The sequence below is a fragment of the Hypanus sabinus genome, chromosome 5 (genome assembly GCF_030144855.1).
Source record: "Hypanus sabinus isolate sHypSab1 chromosome 5, sHypSab1.hap1, whole genome shotgun sequence".
Lineage (NCBI taxonomy): Eukaryota > Metazoa > Chordata > Chondrichthyes > Myliobatiformes > Dasyatidae > Hypanus > Hypanus sabinus.
Window position 1 is genome coordinate 163,249,379 of NC_082710.1, and position 15,578 is coordinate 163,264,956.

The 15,578-nt window shown below is 43.6% G+C and overlaps 1 protein-coding gene across 1 annotated transcript in view; it reads right to left on the reverse strand.

Annotated features, from left to right (window-relative positions):
- LOC132394809 (uncharacterized) overlaps positions 1-15,578 on the reverse strand; it is a 74,288-nt gene that overhangs the window by 26,421 nt on the left and 32,289 nt on the right. The window contains exons 2-3 of the mRNA XM_059971215.1: positions 9,486-9,791; positions 4,137-4,427 (exon numbers count right to left, since the gene is read on the reverse strand). Coding sequence (XP_059827198.1) covers positions 4,137-4,427; positions 9,486-9,791 — 597 coding nt within the window. The remainder of the gene's footprint in view (positions 1-4,136; positions 4,428-9,485; positions 9,792-15,578) is intronic.

Genomic DNA, 15,578 nt, shown 5'->3' on the forward strand with positions numbered 1-15,578 from the left:
TCTGACATCAGTGGTTGGGAAGTTGTTGGAATCGATCGTTACGGATGAGATTACAGAGTATCTGGAGGCACATGACAAGGTAGACAAAAGCCAGCATGGTTTTCTGAAAGGAAAATCCTGCCGGACAAACCTACTTCAATTTTTTTGAGGAAATTACAAGCAGGGGAGACAAAGCAGATGAAGTGGACGTGGTGTACTTGCATTTTCGGAAAGCCTTTGACAAGGTGCCACACATGAGGCTGCTTAGCAAGATAAGAGCCCATGGAATTACTGGGAAGTTACTAGCATGGGTGGAGCATTGGCTGATCAGCAGAAAACAGCGAATGGGAATAAAGGGATCCTATTCTGACTGGCTGCCGGTTACCAGTGGAGTTCCACAGGGGTCAGTGTTGGGACCACTGATTTTTACGATGGATTTGTGGATAAATTTGCCGATGATACAAAGATAGGTGGAGGAGCGGGTAGTGTTGAGGAAACAGAGAGCCTGCAGAGAAACTTAGATAGTTCAGGGGAATGGGCAAATGAAATATGATGTTGGAAAGTGTATGATCATCAATTTTGGTGGAAGAAATAAACAGGCAGACTATTATTTAGATGGGGTGAGAATTCAAAATGCAGAGATACAAAGAGACTTGGGAGTTCTTGTGCAGGATACCCTAAAGGTTAACCTCCAGGTTGAGTCGGTGGTGAAGAAAACAAATGCAATATTGGCATTGATTTCTGGAGGTAGAGAATATTACAGCAGGGATTTGATGTTGAGGCTCTATAAGGCATTCGTGATTTGACACTTGGGAGTATTGTGTGCAGTTTTGGGCTCCTTATTTTAGAAAGGATATACTGACATTGGAGAGGGTTCAGAGAAGATTCACGAGAATGATTCCAGGAATGAAAGGGTTACCGTATGAGAAACGTCTGGTAGCTCTTGAGCTGTATTCCCTGGAGTTCAGGAGAATGAAGGGGGATCTCATAGAAACATTCCAAATGTTAAAAGGCCTGAACAGATTAGATATGGCAAAGTTATTTCCCATGGTAGGAGAGTCTAGGACAAAGGACAGGAATTCAGGTTTGAAGGACATCCATTTATAAGAGAGATGTGGAGAAATTACTTGAGTCAGAGGGTGGTAAATCTGTGGAATTTTGTGCCACGAGCAACTGTGGAGGCCAAGTCACTGGGTGTATTTAAGGCAGAGATAGATAGGTTCTTTATTAGTCAGGGCATCAAAGGGATGGGGAGAAGATGGGGAATGGGGATGACTGGACAAATTGTATCAGCACATAATTGAGTGTTAGAGCAGACTCAAGGGGCCAAATGGCCTACTTCTGCTCCTATATCTTATGGTCTTAGAGAGTGGAGTGGCATTTGAAATCTTCTAGGCCCCCAGGACCATGCCAGAATCAAGTGATTCTTGAAAGATCATGACCAATGCATCCGTTATCTCTTCAGCAACCTCTCTCAGGGCTCTGGGATGTAGTCCATCTGGCCCAGGTGACTTATCCACCTTAAGACCTTTCAGTTTGCCGCGCACTTTTTCCTTTGTAATAGCTATGACACTCACAGACCTCTGGCACACTGCTAGTGTCTTCCACAGTGATGACAGATGCAAAGTACCTATTAAGTTCATCTGCCATTTCTTTGTCTCAAATGACTACTTCATTGGCATCACTTTCCAGTGGACCAATATCAACACTCACCTCCCTTTTACTCTTTATATAACTGAAAAAGCTTTTGGTATCCTGCTTTATATTATTGGCAAGTCTACCCTCATATTTCATCTTTTCCCTTCATATAGCTTTTCAGTTGCCTTTTGCTGGATTTTAAAAGCTTCCCAATCATCCATCTTCCCACTCACTCCGCTTTGATTCAAGTGTCTGATGGTTGAGGGTCAAAACTTGTTTCTGAATGAGTGGTGGGGTCCCTGATGATGGAGGCTGCTTTCCTGCAACAACTCTCCATGTAGATGTGCTCAATGGTGGGGAGGGCTTTACCCGTGATGGACTGGGCCGTATCCACTATTCCTTGTAGGATTTTCTGTTGAAGGGCATTGGTGGTTCCAATGATGCAGCCAGTCAATATACTCTCCACCACACATCTACAGAAGTCTGTCAGATTTTCAGGTGTCACGCCGAATCTCTGCAAATTTCTAAGGGAGTAGAGGCACTGCTGCACATTCTTCATTTTGTTCTTAACTGCTGCGCCCAGCACAAGTCCTCTGTAATGATACACCAAGGAATTTAAAGTTGCTGACCCTCTCCGACTCGGATCCTCTGATGGGAATGGCTCATGGACCTCTGGTTTCCTCCTGAAGTCAGTAATCAGGTCCTTGGGTCTTGCTGACATTGAGGAAGAGGTTATTGCTGTGGCACCATTCAGACAGATATTAAGTCTCCCTCCTACATGTTGATTCATCACCACCTTTCATCCCAGAATCACCACCAGCTCCAAGAACTCTTGCTGTTTTCCCAGTGGGACACAGCAGCCTCACACATGGAAATGCTTTCCTGACTTTTGTCATGAGGAACAGACATTGAAATCAATGAAACGGGCGCTGCCGTGGAAACCATCAGACACGACACCTCAGGAGGAAGGGGAAGATGTCCATGTAATAGGCTGTGGAATTACCCCTCCCTCACACTCCATTAGTGCATTTTGACCCACCAGTGACCCATCTGCACAGGGAACATCGATACCCTGACACCTCAGCATTTTCAATAAGATTCTGGTCTTGTTATTTCAGAGAACATCCTCAGGTTTGTTGCCTTTTTGTCAGCCAGGCTCGAAATATTTCTCACAGATCACCAGGGGCTGAATGTTTATGTCAGAAGCAGGGTTTAAACAAGAAGATTAATGTGATCATTGTGAGCATTGTATGGATTTCAAAAACATAAACAGAGACACCAATCCTAATTCTTTTTATATCCTCCATCTTCCTCCCTGGTCAGTTTCCCAAAATTCTGGTCCCTATCTCAGTACCTGGAATTACCAAACAGAATCAAAAAGTTTATTACAATACATTGCTTACTTCACAGTGCAGAGAATGGCTTTATCCCACATAAATACACCAATAAAAATTTGGTGGGATGTAATTTGGCAGCTCTAGGAGCTTTCTGTATCTTTTAAAATTAATATTAAACTTGACTTCCCTGTTTTTAAAACTCTTAATGGTTTGTGACCAGAGAACATCACAGACTCACTTTCCTTTCATAATCCTGCTCAGGCTCTCAGGTTTTCTGCCACCGGTCTCTTAAATAAAAAAAAATCTCCCTCAGAAGAAAATAGTCAGGTCAGCTTTTCTGAACTGCGCTCCTCAATTGTTGAATTCAATACTAAAACCATAGGAGATGCAGACTCAGTTGACACCTTTAAATGAGAGCTTAAAATCTATTTATTTAATCTTGCTTTTTAATGAGCATCATTTTGTCTTTTATTTACATTTTTATTTTATTTTATTTTTCATATTTGTACTTTTATCCCACTGCAAACAACTTTGAGCTACATCATCTGTTTGAAAAGAGCGATAAATAAATTTCATCTTTTATTTATTATCATTGTTATTGATGTTTCTTTCACCATCATGCCATGCCCCTTTCCCCATTTCCCACTCTAATCTAATGCATTTTGTACCTCCCTCCCCTCCCATCCCTTCTCTTGCTACTTTTTCCATTTCTCCACCTTTTCCATCCATCCACACTTTCACTTCACAACCATTTCCTTCTGTTCTCTCCAACAGAAAACCCAAGCCTCAGGTTTGACAAACAGTTCTTCTTCTCATCCCACCAGTGCAGCAATGAATGTTGGATCAAATCCCGAACGGGCTCCTCCATGGGATGGCAGGTACTCACAGAGATGGGGATTGAATGACAGCTGCATTCAATATCTGACACCTCAGTGTTTATTCTATCAGGTGAGTCACCCAACTTAGCCTCGACTGGAAGGTACAACCACAAAAACTATGGCGAGTTCTGTACCCAATCACATCCTGTATAAACACAGGGATGAAAGAAAAATGGTTGTCTATGAGGGAAGGAAGGATTAGATTTATCTTGGAATAGGTTAAAAGGTCAGCATAATATTGTGGGCCAAATGGCCTGAACTATGTTGTACTGTTCTACATTCTATGAAACGTAAAACTACCTACCAACAAGGCGTAGTTGTATTATTCTCAGCTCTTGTCCATCCACAATGAAGGTGTAATCTCCTTGGTCGCCATGTTCTGCTTCATTCACAGTCAGAGCACCATTAGAAGTATTAAATTGCAGACGAAACTTGAACTGCTCACTCAGTTCCACTGAGCTGTGACCTGGGACATGACGCAAAATGCTCCTGTCGATGAACATCCAAACTATTTCACTCTTGCTGGGATCAACTTTGAGCTCAGGATCCAGGAAAACTGATGAGCCAAAGAGTCCAACCTCTTCTTTAACTTTATCTGTTAATAAAAATATTTGTACTCATTTAAAATGTGGTGGCTGTGAAACACTTAAACAGGGAACTTTGTGAAACTACAGCAAATGAGAACATACTACTGAATAGATATTGAGCCACTCTTTACTGGGGTTACAGGAACTTGTCTTTCAGACAAGAATGTTGTGGAAATTCTTTCTGGCCCAGCCTCCCACCTCAAACTCCTCATCAACTTTGGCTGATCCAAGACTCTCACACTATACCTGTTCAAGCCAGATCCCAGTGCTTCTGATCTACACTGGCTCCAAAACTGGCAATTCACTGGCTTCAGATTTCTCTGTTCTCCATCTCTCAGAAAGTTGAATTGCCTCACCTTCTTTCTCTGGGGTTCATTCATCCCCTTTTCAGAAACATCCCTCAGTTTCAACACCTTGGCAACACAGGGGACAGGCAGAACCTCAGCACGTGGTGGTACCTGGTGCCCATGTATTTAGGTTCCACACACAGCCAGATGCAGACACACATGAAGTTGGTCATCAGGGTGAGGGACGCATTGGGTAAATTGTTGCGCCCGTTATACAGGGATTTGTGCGTTGTGATCTGTGCCTCACCTACTCCATCTCAGACCCCCAGATGAACCTGAAAACAGCTCGGGTGATTCTCAAGCTGGAGGAGTGGGGCACGGGCAACACTTGCACCAAGTACAGCAGCCTGAGAGAACCTCACACTTGTTGACCAGGTTCTTCCCAGATATCGATAGGGAGCGTCCTCCCCACAGTCCCAATTTCAGTTTTATCCTCTCAGTCCAGTCCAGGCAATTGTTCAAAGTTCAAAATACAAAGTAAATTTATTATCAAAGTACATATATGTAACCATATACAACAATATTTATTCTCTTGGGGGCATTCACAGTAACTACAAGAAACACAAGTGATCTCCCCCCCCCCCCCATTCAATGTGCAAAAGACAACAAACTGTGCAAATACAAATAAAATAATAGTAGTAATAAATAAACAATAAATATCAAGAACATGAGATGAACAGTCTTTGAAAGCAAGTCCATTGGTTGTGGGAACATTTCAGTGATGGGGCAAGTGAAGTTGAGTGAAGTTATCCCCTTTGGTTCAAGAGCCTGATGATGGTTGAGGGGTAATAACTGTTCCTGAACCTGGTGGTGTGAGTCCTGAGGCTCCTGTAATTCTTCCTGATGGCAGCAGTGAGAAGAGGGCACAGCCTGGGTGGTGGGAGTCCCTGATGATGAATGCTACTTTGCTGCTACATTACTCTGTGTAGATGTGCTCAGTGGTTGGGAGGGCTTTCCTTGATGATGGACTGGACCATATCCGATACTTTTTGGAGGATTTACCATTCAAAGGCATTGGTATTTCCAGACCAGACTGTGACACAACCAGTCAATACACCCTCCACCACACACCTATAGAGGTTTGTCAGAGTTTTCGATGTCATGCTGAATCTTTGCAAACTCCACACTTCCAGTCCCACGTAGCCGAGTACAACTCAGTCAGTGACCCATCACCATCCTTCTGAAGGGGAGCCGAAGACATTGTGCAGCTTGTCTGTTTTAACTGTTTCCATCAGGAATCTGGAGGTGCTGTCCAGCCTGTTGTCGGCAGTACCAGCTGCATCGATGATGTCACCAACCAGAATGACCAGCTGTGACGTCACCGGCAGTGGTGGGAGCGGCTCGAGGATGGCCAGCCGCTCGCTCCGCACGGGTGAGGTGTACATGTTCATAAACCAGAGCAGAGTGTTTCAGTACATTATGTATGCCACAAGGAGCCACCCCCCAACCACCTCTCTGACTTGGGTGACTGAGAAGTTGTCACCCTGTAACAGAATTCCCAGGCCAGAAGGATGACAATCATTGCCCCCAAACACACAGACAGACCATGGGGCCACCATCACAACCAACTCTGGCAGTTGCAGAGTGTGTCAGCCCACACTCCTGTAAAAGACTCACATCAGCCTTGACCTTAGCCAGTTATTATAAGGTGTTGACACATCACACTGTTCTCTTTACACTGATCACATTCAAAGATGCCAATTTTTCATTTATTATTAGTTCTTGAGTTACATTTCTTGTCCAGGTCACTCAGCCTCAGCCATCACGGACATCCCTCTCTTTTGAGGCTGTGCCCTCTGGTCCTCGATTCGCCCACGAAAGCAAACATTCTCATCACATCCACTCCATCTTGGCCTTTCAACTTTCAAAAGGTTTCAAAGAGATCGCCCTCATTCTTCTAAATTCCTCTGAGTTCAGGCCCAGAAACTTCAATCACTACTCATATGATAACTCTTTCATTCCAGCAATCATCCCTGTGAACCTCCTCTGAACCCTCTCCAACGTCAGCACATCCTTTCTTAAATAAGGGGCCCAAAACTAATCACAATACTCTGAGTGAGGCCTCACCAGTAACTTATACAGCATCAGCATTACATCCTTGTGTTTATGTTCCAGTCCTCTTGAAATGAATGTGAACATCTCATTCACTTTCCTCACCACCAATTCAACCTACAAATTAACCTTTCAGGAATCCTCGAGGACTCCCAAGTCCCTCTGAACTTCAGATTTTTGATATTTTCCCCCATTTAGAACATAATCTATGTTTTTAGTCCTTCTACCAAAGTGCATGGCCATACAATTCCTGACACTGTATTCCATCTGACACCTCTCCAAATCTGTCAAAGTCCTTCCGCAGCCTCTCTGCCTCCTCAACACGACCAGCCCCTCCACCTTCAACTGACAGTTTAAGGCGACTGAAACTAATCATTGAATCAGAATCAGAATCAGGTTTAATATCACCGACAAAGGTCATGAAATTTGTTCTTTTACAGCAGCAGTACATTGTAACACATAATAATAAAAAGCAATAAATTACAATAAGTGTATATTAAAAATAAATTAAATAAATAATGCAATAAGAGAGCCAAAAAAAAGTGAGGTAGTGTTGATGGGTTTATTGTCCATTGAGGAATGTAATGGCAGATGGGAAGAAACAGTTCCTGAAACACAGAGTGTGTGTCTTCAGCCTCCTGCACCTCCTCCTTGATGGTAACATTGAGAAGAGGGCACATCCTAGATGATGGGGCTCCTTAATGATGGATACCATCTTTTTGAAGCATCACATTTTGAAGGTATCCTTGATACTAGGTTAGTGCCCATGATGGAGCTGGCTGAGTTTCCAACTTTCTGCTGCTTTTTCTGATCCTGTGTTCTCCACGAACATTTGTAGAAACTTGCATGAGTCTTTGATGACATACCAATTCTCCGTAAACTTGTAATGAAACATAGCCAATGTTGTGCCTGTTTTGTAATTGCATCAATATATTCGGCCCAGGACAGATCTTCAGTGGTGTTGACATCGAGGAACTGGAAACTGCTCACCCTTTCCATGGCTGATCCATTGATAAGGACTGGGGAGTATTCTCTATTGATTTTGCCTTCCTGAAGTCCACAACCAATTCCTTGGCCTTACTTACGTTGAGTGTAAGGTTGTTGTTGTCACACCACTCAACCAGCTGATCTACCTCACTCTTGCACGCCTCCTTGTCGCCAACAGTGGGCTAAGCATTCATCCTAGACGTGTTCCAGTGTTGATTGTCAGCAAGGTGGAGATGTTATTTCTCATCCGCCCTGACTGGTCTCCCAGTGAGGAAGTCAAAAAGGGAGGGACAGACCCCAGGTTTTGAAGCTTTTTGAACATTCCGATTCAGCCCCAGGGGAAGACAATATATGAATGTTCATGTTGATTGGTGGTCATTTAAATCCTCAGGGTGTGATCAGGGAAGTCGTTAAGTGACCATTGTCTGCATTAGTACAATGTCAACGTGTATCTCTGTCACAATGCATCATTCAGGACGGGTCTGTTTTGTCAGAATCAGAATCAGGTTTATTATCACCGGCATGTGATGTGAAATTTGTTAATTTAGCAGCAGCAGTTCAATGCAATACATAGTTAATATTCTGGCCAGTTCTGTATTCAGAGAGCCATCCTTTAGCACTTTCACAAAAGAGATGAATTTGGGTGTTTGGAGTTTGTGCTCTGAAGCTTTCAAAAAGATTCTACTGGCTGGGATGTACGACTATTGTAAATATGTAATTCTACAAATATTCAAAATGTTAGAGATCAGTAGGAAATTATAGCTATTGAAATTGTGCTGACTCCTTTTTCACTTTATTTATGTGTAACCCCCTGGGTCGCCTCAGGCTCGCTCAGCTCATTCTCGTCTAGGGGGAGCAGCCTTCGGCCCCGCCAAACTGGGTAATCAGCTGGTGTGGATGCTGTGTGATGTCCCCGCCTCGCCCAAAAACAGACAGTACACCATATGCGATTAAATGAGTACAATTTATAAAGGTTACTATAACTAAGTGATTAAACGATATAGTATATATGAAGAGAAAATTAAAGAAAAGGCGCCAAACTTATCAAAGTCCAAACCACTTCGTGCACAGCCGTTGGAGCTCAATTACTGAAGTCCTCTGGCTACCATTCGATCCCCTCCGAACTCCTCGACTCGCAGCTCAGGACCCTCCGAACTCCTCGACTCTCCAAACAGCTCAGGACCCTCCGAGTGGTCAACCAAGCACATCTAGCTTCATCCCCCCCCCCCCCCCCGTCCTCGGAGAATCTCCCGGCCTCGGACCCCCCTTTGGGGTCTGATCCTCGCCCAGCTTGGAGCATTGCGTCCTCTCTCTCGACCCCCTCGCGCCGATCTGCCCAAAAGCCCGTCAACAAAAGCTTACAGACTCAGAAGAAAGAACATTAATCCCCATTTGGTTTACAAAGGAATACCATTCTCGTTATCAGTAAATTAGCATTCCTGCTAGTTAACAGAAAGAAGAAACCCTCTTTACATATGTTTGAAAAATGTAAGACTGTGTGTGATGAGAGGAGAATCAGATTCTCTGCAGAAATTCTGCTGTTTTTATATCACCAGCTTCAATGTCTCTCCGATGACTCAGTTGATGAGTCACAGCAGAGCTTATCCTGCTTAGACTTTGATGGCAGATTCGACAATTGATAAATCACACACTACATCACAAATATCTGAAGCTTCTTACCAATGACAAGCAACTCCATTATTTTCAACTCTTTCTCATCAACAGTGAAGATGTAATCTCCTTGGTCACTGGCATTTAATCTGCTTATCGTCAGTGCACCACTCAAAGCGTTGAATTGTAAACGGTCCTTGAACTGTTCACTCTGTTCCAATGTGGCAATACCTGGGACGTGATCCAAAATAACATCATGGCTTTTGTTGCTGGCTTTGAAAGTCCAAAGGATATCATTCTTGCTGGAATCAACGGTGATTTCAGGATCCAGTAAAACTGATGAACCAAGCACACCAACCACTTCTTCCCTTTCAGCTGATTAGAATAAAAGGAAAATATAATCATTTAAACTGTAGAGCAGGTGAAAGTGAGACAACTACAACACAGGAGTAATATTACATGAACAGATGTTATTGGACATTTTACTGCCGCTTAAGGACCAAGCTGCGTAGGGCGACTTGATCTGCAGCCTTGGTCACCTGGACAATACTAATACTTACGTCAGGATGCTGTTTATTGGCCTCAGCTCAGTGTTTAATACAATCATTCCCATGGTTCTGACTGGAAACATTACAACCTTGCTTTTATATTCTAGTCCTCTCAAAATGAATGCTAACATCACATTTGTCTTCCTCACCACAGACTTGACCTGCAAATTAAACTTCAGAGAATCCTACACAATGTCTCTCAAATCCCTGTGTGTCTCAGATTTTTGTATTTTCTCTCCAATTAGAAAATCATCAACCCTTTCATTTCTTCCACCGAACTGCATGTCCATACACTTCCTGACACCACATTCCATCTGCCATTTCTTTCCCCATTTTCCTAACCTACCCAAGTCCTTCTGTAGCCTCATTTCCTCAAAACTACCTGCACTCCACATCTACACTCACCACTGTCCGCATCACTCACTGCGGAGTCCTGCGATTGAGGGAAGTACAGTTCCCATAACTAGGCAGTGATGCAGCCAGTCAGGATGCTCTCAATTGTGCCCCTGTAGAAAGTCCATTGGTTTTGGGGATCCATAACAAACTTAATAATGTATTGAAGGAAAATGAGCAGGAATCTCTTCAGCCAGAGAGTGGTGAATCCAAGGAATTCTTTGCCCCAGGACACAGAAAAAAACAAAGATTGTAGTTTGCCTCCAAGGTGCCAGGATACAGGATGTTTCTGATCGCATCCACGATATCCTGAAGTGGGATGGTGAACAGTCAGAGGTCGTGGTACATATTGGTACCAGTGACATAGGTAGGAAAAGGGAGGAAGTCCTGAATACAGACGACAGGGAATTAAGAAAGAAGCTAAGAAGCATAACTCCAAGGGAAGTAATCGCAGGATTACTGCCTGCATCACATGACAGTGAGTATAGGAATAGAATGAGGTGGAGGATAAATGCGTGCCTGAGAGATTGGAGCAGGGTACAGGGATTCAGATTTATAGATCATTGGGACCTCTTTTGGGGCAGGTGTGACCTGTACAAAAAGGACAGGTTGCACTTGAATCTGAAGGGGACCAATATCCTGGATGGGAAGTTTTCGAAGGCTATTGAGGAGAGTTTAAACTAGAGTTGCTGGGGGGGTGGGAACTGAACTGAAGAGAGGGAGGAAGTGGCTCAGAAATTGAGAAAGCTTGTAGGCAGTGTGAGAGGGAGGATAGGCAGGTGATAGAGAAAGGATGCTCTCAGACTGATGGTTTGAGATGTGTCTATTTTAATGCAAGGAGTATCATGAACTTAGAGCTTAAAGCGTGGATCACTACTATAATGTTGTGGCCATTACAGAGACTTGGATGTCTCAAGGGCAGGAATGGCTACTTAGAATGCCAGGCTTTAGATGTTTCAGAAAGAACAGAGAGGGAGGCTACAGAGGTATGGACATGGCACAGTTGATCAGAGATAGTGTTACGGCTGCAGAAAAGGAGGAAGTCACGGGTGGAATTTAGAATCAGGAAGGGTTCAATAAATCTACTGGGTGTTTTTTATAGACCACCCAATAGTAACAGGGACACCGTAGAGCTGATAGGGAGACAGATTCTGGAACGATCCAGTAATAACAGTTTTGAATGTTAAAAGGCCGCCTGACAGATTAGATATAGCAAAGTGATTTCCCATGGTAGGGGAGTCTAGGACAAAAGGTCTTGACTTCAGGATTGAAGGACGTCTATTTAGAACAGAGATGTTCTAGTCAGATGATGGTAAATCTGTGGAATTTGTTGCCATGAGAGGCTGTGGAGGCCAAGTCATTGGGTGCAGTTAAGGCAGAGATAGATAGGTTCTTGATTAGCCAGGGCATCAAGGGGTATGGGAAGAAGGTAGGGGAGTGGGGATTGGACCAGCCCATGAATGAAAGGCAGAGCAGACTCGATGGGATGAATGGCCTACTTCTGCTCCTATATCTTATGGTCTTATGATCTAAAAGGGTTGTCGTGATGGGAGATCTTAATTTCCCAGACATTGATTGGAATCTCCCTACAGCAAGGAGTTTAGATGAGGTGGAGTTCATAAGGTGTGTTCAGGAAAATTTCCTGACACAGTATGTACATCAGCCTACAAGAGGAGAGGCTGTACGTGATCTGGTATTGGGAAATGAACCTGGTCAGGTGTCAGGTCTCTCAGTGGGAGAGCATTTTGGAGATAGTGATCACAAATCTCTCTCCTTTACCATAGTCTTGAACAAGGATAGGAACAGACAAGTTAGGAAAGCGTTTAATTGGAGTAGGGGGAAAAATGAAGCTATCAGGCAGGAACTTGGAAGCATAAATTGGGAACAGCTCTTCTCAGAGAAATATACAGCAGAAATGTGGCAAATGTTCAGGGGATATTTGTGTGGTGTTCTGCATAGGTACATTCCAATGAGACAGGATGGTAGGGTACAAACACCATGGTGTACAAAGGCTGTGAAAATCTTGTCAAGAAAAGTTCAAAAACCTAGGTAATGATAGAGATCTAGAAAATTATAAGGCTAGCAGGAAGGAACTTAGAAAGAAATTAGGAGAGCTAGAATGGGCCATAAGAAGGCTTTGGTGTGTAGGATTGAGGAAAATACCAAGATATTCTACAGGTATGTGAAGAGCAAGAGGATAAGACGTGAGAGAATAGGACCAATCAAGTCTAACAGTGAAAAAGTGTGTATGGAACTGGAGGAGGTAGTGGAGGTACTTAATCAATACCTTGCTTCAGTATTTGCTACGGAAAATAACTTTGGCATTGTAGGGATGACTTACAGTGAACTGAAAAATTTGAGCATATAGATATTAAGAAAGAAAATGTGCTGAGTTTTTGGAAAGCATCAAGTTAGTTAAGTCACAGGAACCGGACAAGATATACGCCAGGCTACTGTGGGAGGTGGGGGGAGGAGATTGCTGAGCCTCTGGCGATGATCTTTGCATCATCAATGGGGACAGGAGAGGTTCTGGAGGATTGGAGGGTTGCAGATGTTGCTCTCTTATTCAAGTAAGGAAGCAGAGATAGCCCAGGAAATTATAGACCAATGGGTCTTACCACAGTGGTTGGTAAGTTGATGGAGAAGATCCTGAGAGGCAGGATTTATGAATATTTGGAGAGGCATAATATGATTTGGAATAGTTAGCATTGCTTTGTCAAAGGCGGGTTGTGCCTTATGAGCCTGATTGAATTTTTTGAGGATGTGACTAAACACATTGATGAAGGTAGAGCAGTAGATGTAGTGTATATGGATTTTAACAAGGCATTTGATAAGTTACCCCATGCAAGGCTTATTAAGAAAGTAAGGAGGCATGGGATGCAAGCAGACCTCACTCTGTGGATCCAGAATTGGCCTGCACACAGAAGGCAAAGAGTGGCTGTAGACGGGTCATATTTTGCATGGGGGTCGGTGACCAGTCGAGCACCCCAGGGATCGGTTCTGGGACCCCTTCTCTTTGTGGTTTATATAAATTACCTGGATGAGGAAGTGAAGGGATGGGTTAGTAAATTTGCTGATGACACGAAGGTTGAGGTGTTGTGGATAGTGTGGAGGACTGGAGAGGTTACAGTGGTACATCGATAGGATGCAAAACTGGGCTGAGAAGTGGCAGATGGATTTCAACCCAGGTAAGTGTGAAGTGGTTCATTTTGGTAGGTCAAAATATGATGACAGGATATAGTATTAATGGTGAGACTCTTGGCAGTGTGGAGGATCAGGGGGATCTTGGGGACCGAGTCCAAAGGACACTCAAAGCTGCTGCGCAGGTTGACGATGTGGGTAAGAAGGCATATGGTGCACTGGTCTCCATCAACAGTGGGATTGTGTTCAAGAGTTGAGTGGTAATGTTACAGCTACAGAGGACACTTGTCAGACCCCACTTGGAGTACTGTGCTCAGTTATGGTCAGCTCACTACAGCAAGGATGTGGAAACTATAGAAAGGGTGCAGAGGAGATTTACAAGGATCGTGCGGATAGTCAGAGTGTTTTTCCTGGGGCTGAAATGGCTAACACGAGAGGGCACAGATTTAATGTGTTTGGAAGTGAGTACAGAGGAGGTATTTCCGGTAAGTTTTTTGACACAGAGCGTGGTGAGTGCATGGAATGTGATGGTGATGGTGATGGTGATGGAGGTGGATACAACAGGGTCTTTTAAGAGACTCCTGTATAGGTGCATGGGGCTTAGAAAAATAGAGGGCAATGGGTAACTCTAGGTAATTTCTAAAGTAAGGACATGTTAGGTACAGAATTGTGAGCTGAAGGGCTTGTATGGTGCTGTAGGTTTTCAACGTTTCTATGCTTCTAGGAAGCTGTGAAGGCCAAGTATTTATGTACGGTATACTTGAAGAAGAGGTTGATAGAGTCTTGATTGATCAGAGTATGAAGGGATATGGGGAGAGGACAGAGATTGGGGCTGAGAGGAAAATTGGATCAGCCATGATGAAATGGCAGAGCAGACTTGATGGACCAAATTCTGCTCCTATATCTTATGGGAATGACCACAACTGGACACAATACTTCAAATTATGACCACCAATGGTTTATACAATTTGAATATAGAATCTCAATTCCTGTGGTCAAAATGTACCAAAAGCTTTCTTTACGACCATATCTACATGTCATGCCCCATTCATGGAATTATGCACCTGCATTCCCAGATCTCTTTGTCCTATAAACACTCCTCTGTGCCCGACCCCTCATCTTGCAAGCCCTAGCCTGGATGATCCTGCTAATTGCAACACATCACACTTGTCGACACTAAACTCCATCTGCCATTTTGAGCCCATTTTTCCAGCTGCTCCAGATCCTGCTGCAAGCTTTGAAATTCTTCCTCACTATCCACCAGACCCTCAATCTTAGTGTTATCCACAAATCTGCTCATCCAGAATATGACATTATCATCCAGATCATTGATATGGATGACAAACAACTAATGGACCCAGCAGTGATCCCTGTGACACACCATTAGTCACGGCTCTCCAGTCAGAGAGGTAACTGTCTACTTCCACTCTTCGGCTTCTCTCTTCTCCTGTGAAGCCAATGACCAATCCAAATTACTACCTCATTTTGAATACCAAGCAACTGAACCTTCTTGACCAGCCTCCCATGTGGGACCATTTTAAAGGCATTGCTAAAGTCTATGTAAACAACATCCATGCCTTGTCTTCAACGTTCCTGGTGCAACAACAGCCACGTGACTCAGCGGTGAGAAGCCACCTTTCATAAACAATACACATCTGGGGTCGGCATGATTTTGGGTTCAAACCAAACAGGAATGTCACGATGTTCTGATTAAAGAAACCTCAATTTGAGCGAATGCTTTGTAAATTCTGCCTAAACCCAATTATCATTTGGCAAGAAATAACGGATTATACACCACATAATATTATATAGAAAGTATATTTACCAATTTCAGATTCATCAAATAGTTATTAAAGAAAAGAAAGTTCAAAAGGGCTTATTACAGTTAAACCTGTCTAAATATTGGAGCTCATCTTTTCCAAAGCTGGGTATAACCGTTACTCACGGTGCTGAACCCCCGCTCCCCCTGAAAGCACCCACCACAGTCCTAACTTCCCTTGAAGGCCATCTTCAGCAAACTGGCTTTCGCTCATGAGTATTGGCACTCGTCCTTGGAGATATCCACCTGCACAAAGCACCT